General features: G+C 50.5%; 1 protein-coding gene across 1 annotated transcript; it reads left to right on the top strand.

The window, feature by feature from the left end:
- Positions 1-7912: 7912 nt before the first annotated feature.
- Positions 7913-8311, top strand: LOC308237538 (small ribosomal subunit protein eS24-like; the record flags this gene model as incomplete). The annotated part of the gene is made up of 1 exon (XM_080648279.1): positions 7913-8311. The coding sequence occupies one exon, from the start codon at positions 7913-7915 to the stop codon at positions 8309-8311; it is 399 nt and encodes a 132-aa protein (XP_080504405.1).
- Positions 8312-10121: the final 1810 nt, after the last annotated feature.

Here is a 10121-nt window from a genome sequence, read left to right as displayed (position 1 = left end):
GCATTTGACCTTTGACATGGCATTCTACTGTGGGTACAGTGAGGGGTTAATAGACATAGTAGACACAACTCTAGAATTCCATGACTTCATTGTTTGGAGCCGCTCCCCCACCCAGTAAACTAGCAATTTATAGCCATTAATGCTCCTTCCTTTTCATCAGATAATATCTGTTTACCTTCCTGCATGCTGGACCTGCATGTTAGCCCTGGGGCTGTGGCAACGAAAGACACCCTCCCTCACTGCAGCTCAAAAGGATCCAGGTTGTGGGGGAAGCGGCTCCAGGGAGAGCCAGGTGTGGGTCAGCCAGCGAGAAGCAGGCTGTGGCGGGGGGGGGGGGGGGGGGGGGGGGCGGCCGCCCTGACACAGAGGGCACCCCACTGGCTGGTCTTTCTCAGTGACTTCATTACAGTGACGTGGGAATAGTGTGTGGCAGGGAGGCACCCTTTCACCAATGACAAACAGGCCTATGAAGATGCCATCACTGGTCCAGGGGCACTGCCTCTGGCTCTGCTTGTTCTACCATCACAAGTTTAACAGGTGGAGGAGGTGAGGGGCATCTAGGAGGCCTCTGCATTGTCTCCACAGCTTTTCTGTGAATCTAACATCCTATATAATAAAAGCGTAGTATGCAAATTGTCCCCTCGTCCAGGAGTTGTCCAGGAGTTCGACCAGGAGGCAGGGCCGGCTGGGGGAAGGGAGGGAGGCCCTGGCTGGCAGCCGGCAGCCGCTAGGGACCCTACCAGTACACAGATTTTGTGCACTGGGCCTCTAGTTCCAACATAAAAGGATGACTTCTTAATGTGGAGGACTTTTGATCTGTGCCGCGCCCTTCTGATAAGCACCAACCGATCAATTGTCAACCATTACCGTTGACTGGATACCTGAGAGGGAAGGGCACCAGCGGGTGTGGAGGTGCGGTCAGTCCTTGCTCTCTGAGCTCCCAGATGTCCCTGGGAAAGAAGCTGTGTCCAGTGAAAAGTTATTTCTAACAGGACGAGGCGGTGTGACAAGCGCCAGCAACACAGGACAGTGCAGAGGGCGCTGGCGGGAGAAACCACTACCGGAGCATGTTTTTACAATGGGACAAAGACTATCTCCTTCCACAGAACAAGCTCGCGGCGTTTATGACTCCACGAGCACTCTCCGAATCCATGAGCACCTCCATCGATCGGACGTACATTTCCCCAGTCTTCGTGCATTAGTCATAAAGAAACCCACCGAGGCGTATTGATTGTGCATCCTAAACACCCCTCCCATCGATCGCCTCCTTCTAGCCCTCGCCGCCGCTGTCATGTCATCTCTGTCTGGGACTGATACATTAACCTCATCGATCCCCAGCTCACCTCCACGGCTGGCCATTACGTCCCTGCCTACCCTGCAGCCCGGTCTTCCCAAGGCACCGAGCGGACTCACCTTGGGAGACTCACCTGCACGCGGCAACGGCAACCAACCTCCGTCCAGCTCTGTGTCCCCTTGGCCCGCCACTCTCCTGCTCCCTCAGCCCCCAAGCCCTGCTCCAGCCACAATGAGCGTCTGCCCACGGCTCAGCCAAACTTGCCTCTGTTGACCTCTGTGCCTTTGCACGTGATGTGTTCTCGTCATGACAAGCTCTCTGCCTCTTCTCTGCCTACTGAAGTTGTATTTATTCTTCGACTCTCAGCTTCAACATCTCCTTCTCTGGCTCCTCGATGTTAATCACGTCCTCCGTCTTCCCGTAACGTGCAGCCACTATGGGACTCATGCACATGGGGCAAAACTTCATTTGACTCACTCCTCTAATTCTCTCCACAAACATTTATTAAGCAGCCACCACGTGCCAGGGCTGTGGCAGGGTGGAACCAGGAGCAGTCTCTACCCTCTTTCAAGTCCCTGACCGCTGAGAGGTGCAGCGATTCACAGAAGCAATTACAGAACACGTGGCGGTACTGTGGGGAGGGCCACGGGGCAAGGGAAGTACATAGAGGGGCCCTGGCCCAGTCCGGGGTGAGGCCTGCTAGTGGGGAACCAGAGAGGGTTTCCTAGGAGGAGTGAAGCTAAAATGAGACCTGAAACCTCAACAGGAATTCACAGCTCGTTTCCCCACCAAGTTCTGGAGCAAAAGCTGTGTCTTCTTGAGTGCTGTTCCCCAAATCTAGATCTGTACCTACCAGAATAGGTGCTCGATGCATCGGCTTGCTTGACTAAATGAATTCGTGAGCCAACAAAAGAAACGGGCAGATGAAACCCACCTTCCTTTTGAACAAATGGACATCCTCCGCTGAACAGTCCTGCTTCTAGCACCGCTGGCTGCCGCAGTGCAGGCGGGTTTGCCTTGGGAGGTCACGTGGTTTATCGTATGACTTGTTTGGGGCCTTTGCGTTCAGTTTAGTGACACTGTGTGAGGGATGAGTGATTTCACGCGTGTTTTTTATTTTTTTAATGAGCTTGTGGTTTTTGTTTCAGTGTGCTGCAGAATGTAGTATTTCATTTAACTTCTTAATGCCTGTGGATTTGATGGGTAATGTGTTCCTTAGAGCTTTACATTTTTCTCAATGTAACAAAAAAAGAAAGTTGTGACGTGGGAGTGGAAACTGTGAGGCTGACGGGTAAGAGACAGGGAGAAGAGGTAGAGTCTTTAAGTCCAGGTGTTCAAAGAACGTTCCTATCTGACCTTTCTCTCCTTTTTTAAAAATATATATGTGTGTGTGTTGTTTTTTTAAATGGATTTGAGAGAGAGAGAAAGGGAGAGGGAGCGATAAGAACGTCGATGAGCTGCTTTGGTCACAGTGTCTTGTTCACAACCAGCGCCAGGCCTTTCACACAACTGTCTCGATTCTCAGTGTGATGGCTCATTTTATGTCAACTCACTGGGCCCCCGGAGGACAGATATTTGCTCCAACATTATTCTGGGAGTGTCTTTGAGGGTGTTTTTGGATGAGATCAACATTTACATAGGTAGACTGAATAAAGCCAAGGTAGGTGGGCCTCGTTCCATCAGTTGAAGGTCTGAATAGAACAACAACAACAAGAAGAAAGCTGGGCCCTAGCTGGTGTGGCTCAGTGGATAGAGCGTGAGCCTGCGGACTGAAAGGTCCCGGGTTCGAATCCAGTCAAGGGCACATGCCTGGGTTGTGGGCTCGATCCTCAGTGGGGGGCGTGCAGGAGGCAGCCGATCAATGATTCTCTCTCATCATTGATGTTTCTATCTCCCTCTCCCTCTCCCTTCCTCTCTGAAATCAATAAAAATATATTTTAAAAAAACTGGCCTGCCTCTGGTAAATCAGAATTCCTCCTTCCTGACTGCCTTTGAATCGGGACATCACCGTCTTCCTGCCTTCAGACTCAAACTGAAACGTCAGCTGAGCCTGGAGCCTGTCGGCCCCCAGCCGGGAGCCACTCCACGGCTTCCAGGCCTCGTCTCCATAACTGCGTGAGCCAATTCCTTATAATGAACCGTTCTATCTAGAGAAACCGATAGGAAACTACCTATTGACTGATGACTAATTAGTCATGACTAATACAGGGAGGTGTTATCCACACCACATAAATCATCGGCTCACAGACCGGAGCTGGAGCTCAAACATCCCCCTCAGTTTGCAGGCGATGAAATGCAGCCCAAGGAAGGCTCTTTCTTTCTTTCTTTTTTTCTGAAGGTTTCAGATTTGCTTTATTTTTTAATTTTTTTATTGTGTAAAGTATTATAGTAGTACATATATCTCCTTTTTTCCCCCCATTGACCTTCCCCCAGCCTCCCCTACCCCCTGTCGCATGCCCTCATCCCACCCCCGCAGTGTCTTGTGTCCATTGGTGTGCTTATATGCGTGCATACAAGTCCTTCGGTTGATCTCCCAAGGAAGGCTCTTTCCACGGCACATTCCACCAGCCTGGGGAAATGGTGTCCTGACACGGATTCATGAGAGGATGCGATGACTTGATAAAATGCCTTTTGAAAGAGCAGGTTTTGGTGGGGAAAGGCAGGGGGACAGGGTGAAGAGACAGACACAGTTCCTCCCCTCTCGCAGGTCCTTGCTCACCGAGAACGTCAGAGATGTGCAGAAGCAAACTACACACAGTTGGCACAGTTTGGTTCTTTTAAAAAAATGTTTTTATTCATTTCAGAGACTGGAAGGGAGATGGAGAGACAGAGAAACATGGATGAGAGAGAGAGCCATTGATCGGCTGCCTCCTGCACGCCCCCTCCTGGGGATCGAGCTTGCAACCCAGGCACATGCCCAGACCCAGAATCGAACCGGTGATTTCTGGATGGGACAACGCTCAACCAACCGAGCCACACTGGCCGGGCCATCGTTTGGTTCTTGAAGGTGACAGGCGGCATTCAGAACAATGGGAGGTGGTACAGGAGGGGCAGGGTGGGCCCGCAGGCCTCACCACTGTGGTCTATGTTACAGTGGGAAGCTGAGACTGTACATATCTGGGGGGGGGGGGGGGGCAGGGGTAAATGGCTGGAGCTGGCCCAATCCCTAATTTCAGTGAGCTCCCAGAACATTTCTGGAAATACAGACTGTTAGCTACTGCTTGCATGTTTTTAAACAGGACATTTTTAGTGCATGCCGTCTGCCTCCCTGGTTACATTGGGAAGCGTTGTGGGTTGCGTGGGTGGCAGAGTGTTGAGCAGGGAGGCAACCCGTAGCCTATTTCCAAACCTTATGGCTAACTTTTTTTTTTTTTTTGCTTTTTGCTTGTTTGAAGCTTATGATGGAATTTTCTCCTTAGGTCAATAGCTTGAAAAAGAAAGCCATGTTCTGCCCCCTGCGGTATCAGAATTGTCCATCCGATTTAGAGCCAGGGCAATGGGCCAAACGGTGAAGACACTTGAAATCCCATCCCATGGGGAAGGGGTGGAAGGAATGGAGATGTGTTTGGCTTGGCACCCTCAGGGACTGGAGAACAGTCTCCAGCTATTTAAAGGGCCGTTCTGTGGAGGAAGGAATGGGTTGTTCTGTGTTTTCCCGAGAGCAGGGGGCCGGAGAGAGGCACGGGAACCCAGATAGTGATGGAGTCAAAGGGTAAATCGAGGTAGGGAGTTCTCCTGGGACGCGGGCTGGACAAGTGCTTGGTGCAGGGTCATGGAGGAGATTCAAGCGTTAAGAGATGGTGGGTGTAACCCTGACCGGTTTGGCTCAGTGGATAGAGCATCGGCCTGCGGACTGAAGGGTCCCAGGTTTGATTCCGGTCAGGGGCATGTGCCTTGGTTGCAGGCACATACCCAGTGGGGAGTGTGCAGGAGGCAGCTGATCGATGATTCTTATCCATGTTCTGACTCTCTGTCCCTCTCCCTTCTTCTCTGTAAAAAATCAATAAAATACATTTTTTTTAAAAAGAGAGAATATTAAGCACCTTCTAACCCTGAGATTCGTTGAGCTAAGGCTGCAGACAATGGCCAGTGGCCACATGCACAGAGGTGTGAAGAGGCTGAAGTATGACCCATCCCTCAACCAGAGGTGTTGGTCTGCGGCGTACAAGCACTCTATTTGGCTAGAGATACTTAGGTCCCCATCCCAAAGACACAAACGGCTCTGATACAAAAGAGAATGTTATCTAGGCTATAAAGAGGCTCAACGCTTTTCTTCTTTTTCTGTTAGATACGCCTTGTTGGGTTAGTACAGTGGTCGGCAAAGTCATTAGTCAACAGAGCCAAATATCAACAGTACAACGATTGAAATTTCTTTGGAGAGCCAAATTTTTTAAACTTAAACTTCTTCTAACGCCACTTCTTCAAAATAGACTCGCCCAGGCCATGGTATTTTGTGGAAGAGCCACACTCAAGGGGCCAAAGAGCCGCATGTGGTTCGCGAGCCGCAGTTTGCCGACCACTGGGTTAGGACAACGTGGCAGAAATCCTGGAACCTAGGAGACTGTTTTAAGGCAGCTCAGGAGAACCCGTGAGCAGAAGGGAGATGGGCAGCAGAGACAGAAAGAGACTCGGTGAGGAAGGTGCCGGAGTGATTGGCCCCACGTTGTTGTTGGCGGCGGGGATGGGGATGGGGAGGGCTCTCTTGCCTGTAGCCCTGTTGTGTAGCTGGCACATTTCATTATCACATGCTATGGACCGAATGTTGGTGTCCCCCCCAAATCCGTATGTTGAGATCCTAATGCTCCAAGATGCTGGTATTAAGCGATGGGAGGTGCTTAGGCCATGGGGGTGAAGGAGATAAGTGCTCTTAGAAGAGAAGAGACCCCTGCACCTTGTGAGGCCCGGAGAGAAGGCTCAGCTGTGGCCCAGGAAGCACACTTGCGGCAGAATGTGACCGCACGGTTCCATTCGCAGGTACCGAGCAGCTCCTGGGGCTGGGGCAGTGCTGGGGGCTGGGGCAGTGCTGGGCGCTGGGCTGCACAGGCCAACAGGCCTCTGGGGACCCCGTCCCAAGGGCTGGGGAGACAAATAAGACACTTCAGGCCAACGTGGGGGTGCCACAAATAGGGATGGTACTGTACACCACGGAAGACACTGGAGGTCACACTCCCAGTGTAGGGCTGGGGGGGACTCCCTCCAGCAAATGCCATCTGAGCTGAGACCTAACGTGGGACATGGCCGGGCGGGGCAGAGCAGGGGAGAAGGCATTCAAGCAAACTGCATCCTTCACCCCCTCCCCAACTTTCTCTAAACCCCAGAGGCCCCGGAGTGCGGTCATGTTCTCTGGTGAGAACATGGTGTTCCTCCCGCCTGCTCCCCACACCTAGTTTTCACCCTTATTTAACTGTACCCCGTCCTGCACCCGAGTGGTCTTCACCCCTCACCTACTGGAAACGTCTGAAACGGAGAGGCTGGTCTCAGTCATCTCCACATCCCCTAAAGCAGGGGTGGGCAAACTTTTTGACTCGAGGGCCACAATGGGTTCTTAAACTGGACCGGAGGGCCGGAACAAAAGCATGGATGGAGTGTTTGTGTGAACTAATATAAATTCAAAGTAAACATCATTACATAAAAGGGTACGGTCTTTTTTTTTAATTTCAATAGTTTTATTCATTTCAAACATTTTAACAAGAAGAATGTAAACACTAATTATTATAATTTGAAACTTCAAAAAATGGAGGAATCATAGCACAATAACATACCTTATATTGAAGATGGCAAAGGCAAAATAAAATTGCCTAACAAAGGAAAGGTACAAAAGCCTTTCCAATTAAACTTAAATATAATAAAATAATTTAAAACAAAAACAAATAGAAAAGAACAAAATGTGTAAACAGTAAATTAAACATTTTCTTTAGTGCAACTTCCAAATTATGCCCGGGACGTAGATGTAGATGGCAATGTAGACTGTTTTAAAACATCAACTTCAGTGGGAACAGTGTTGTTGGTCTCCTTTTTAGCTAATGCTCTGATACTGTGCTCTCCAGGGGCGTGTCTCCCTACATCACCACGATAACGTGTCTACGCATTCCCAGGGTGATGTCGGGGGACGCGTCCGCGGGCATTACAAGGAGCCTCTGGAAGATTGAGAGGTTGTTCCTTCTACTGAATGAAGGAACAACCTCTCAATCTTCCAGAGGCTCCTTGTAATGCCCGCGGATGCCCACTCAGAAGAAGGAGCTGCGGCCGTGTTTCCCAACGTTGCCATGTTAACACTGCTGCTGGTGAAGGAGTGGAGGGGAGAGCAAGAGAACCCTCCCCTCTTTCGGCTCCGCGGGCCGGATGGAACAGCGGAACGGGCCGGATCCGGCCCGCGGGCCGTAGTTTGCCCACGGCTGCCCTAAAGCATCTTGTGCAGCCCCCAGACCATACCGATGCATAAAAACACTGTGTGAAATGAAATCCTCTCAGGCCCACGGACCAGTATCCCGGCTACATTTTCAAGGGGCCACTGGCAGGGTTAAGGCCTGGAGGTAAAAAGGGAAAGGAAAGGTAGACACGGAAGAAAAATAAGGCTGATTTTTTTCCTCCCTGGCTGCTTGAAGATAAACCTTCATCATGAATGACACGGTAACCATCCGGACCAGGAAGTTCATGACCCACAGACCACTTCAGCTGAAGCAAACGGTCACAGACATCCTTCACCCTGGGAAGGCAACAGCACCCAAGACAGAAATTCGGGAAAAACTAGCCAAACTGTGTAAGACCACACCTGATGCCATCTTTGTGTTTGGATTCAGAACCCACTTTGGAGGTGGCAAGACCACTGGCTTTGGCATGATTTATGACTCCTTGGATTACACACAGAACAATGAACCCAAACACAGACTTGCAAGGCCTGGCCTATCTGAGAAGAAGAAGACCTCAGGAAATCAGAGAAAGGAACACAAGAACAGAAGGAAGAAAGTCAGGGGCACTGCCAAGGCCCGTGCTGGTGCTGGCAAAAAGAAGGAGTAAAGATTCTTCCGTGACTTAATCTGTGGTGGTTGTGCAGATTTTTCATGAGAGGATTAATAAACTATCAACTTTAAAAAAAAAGAAAAAAGAAAGGAAAATAAGGCTGAGAGAGAGGACTGGGGTGAGGGGTGAGGGGCGAGGAGGAGGCAAAGGAAGGTAAGAGGTGCGCACATTGGCGAGGGTACAGGGCCAAACAGAACCTCACCAGCGTGCTCTGTGCCCAGGAAGCCTTGGCTGGGGTTCCCTGTCCCTCGTGGGAGAACCCCATGCCTGTCACTGGGATCTGATTTTGACTGCATTTTCTGAGCAGCAGGGAGAAGCTGGGAGGAAAAAAAAAAAAAGCCCCACTGACCCAACAATTCCCCCCTTTACAGGGTGAGCCTAGGCCCTAGACAGACTGCCTAGTGTCCGTCCCGGGAGCCTGCGGGAGGGAAGCTGGTGGCTGTCACACTTCGGAATTGTCTGCACAACCCCCGAGCCAAGTTCCCGAGCGAGCGAACCTCATTCTGTTTTGCAGCTGGATAAATACAGGAAGGAAGAGAGGAGCTGGCATTACACGTCCGAATTAGCACCCAGTCTCTCAGCCTCCACCCTCAGGAAATGTCCCCATCGCCGCGGAGGAGGTAATCTCTGCTCCCTCTCCACGCCCTCCTCGGCCCGCAAAACCTGGTGAGAGCCGGGTCCTCCCTTCTCTCATCAGCCCACCTTCGCCCTCCCTGTCCTCGATGGATCCTCTGCTGGATTCTTTGTCTATGTCAACGGGATCAAGAGATCATGTGAGAGAACGCTAACACTGATGGGAGTCGTGGATAGTGAGGATGGTCTCTGAGGTTTACTGGTCCGAGACGGAAAATTCCTAGAAAAAAGAACAAAACCTTCTGGAGTGTCCTCTCTAGTAAACAGTATAGTATATAGTAAACAGAATAGTATTATACATTCCTTTCCCTTCTTACCTCCAGGCCTTAACCCTGCCAGTGGCCCCTTGGAAATCTAGCCGGGCCCTAGCCAGGTTGGCTCAGTGGATAGAGCGTCAGCCTGTGGACTGAAGGGTCCCAGGTGCGATTCCGGTCAAGGGCACATGCCTGGGTTGCGGGCTAGATCCCTGGTGGGGGGCGTGCAGCAGGCAACCGATCAATGATTCTCTCTCATCATTGATGTTTCTATCTCTCTCTATCCCTCTCCCTTCCTCTCTGAAACCAATAAAAATAATTAAAAAAAAGAAAAAGAAAAAAAAAAAAAGAAAATCTATCCAGGATACTGGTCCGTGGGCCTGAGAGGATTTCATTTCACACAGTATTTTTAGGCATCGCCATGGTCTGGGGGCTGCACAAGATGCTGTAGGGCAGTGGTCGGCAAACTGCGGCTCGCGAGCCACATGCAGCTCTTTGGCCCCTTGAGTGTGGCTCTTTCACAAAATACCACAGCCTGGGCGCGTCTATTTTGAAGAAGTGGCGTTAGAAGAAGTTTAAGTTTAAAAAATTTGGCTCTCCAAAGAAATTTCAATCGTTGTACTGTTGATATTTGGCTCTGTTGATGAATGAGTTTGCCGACCACTGCTGTAGGGGATGCAGAGATGACTGAGACCAGCCTCTCCGCTTCAGACGTTTCTAGTAGGTGAGGGGGTAAAAAATCCCTAGGGCACAGGAAGGGGTGCAGTAGAATAAGGGTGAAAAATAGGTGCTGGGAGCGGGGGGTGGGGGAGGAACATCATGTTCTCCCCAGAGAACATGACTTAATTGCAATCGAAAAAGAAACATTTTCCAGCTGGTTATCATAAGATGCACAAGAGAGGGAACGGAACTTCCGGCTT

The sequence above is a fragment of the Plecotus auritus genome (assembly GCF_963455305.1).
Source record: "Plecotus auritus genome assembly, chromosome: 12".
Taxonomy (NCBI): domain Eukaryota; kingdom Metazoa; phylum Chordata; class Mammalia; order Chiroptera; family Vespertilionidae; genus Plecotus; species Plecotus auritus.
Note: the sequence above shows the minus strand (reverse complement) of the source record. Positions and strands in the feature narration are given on the sequence as shown.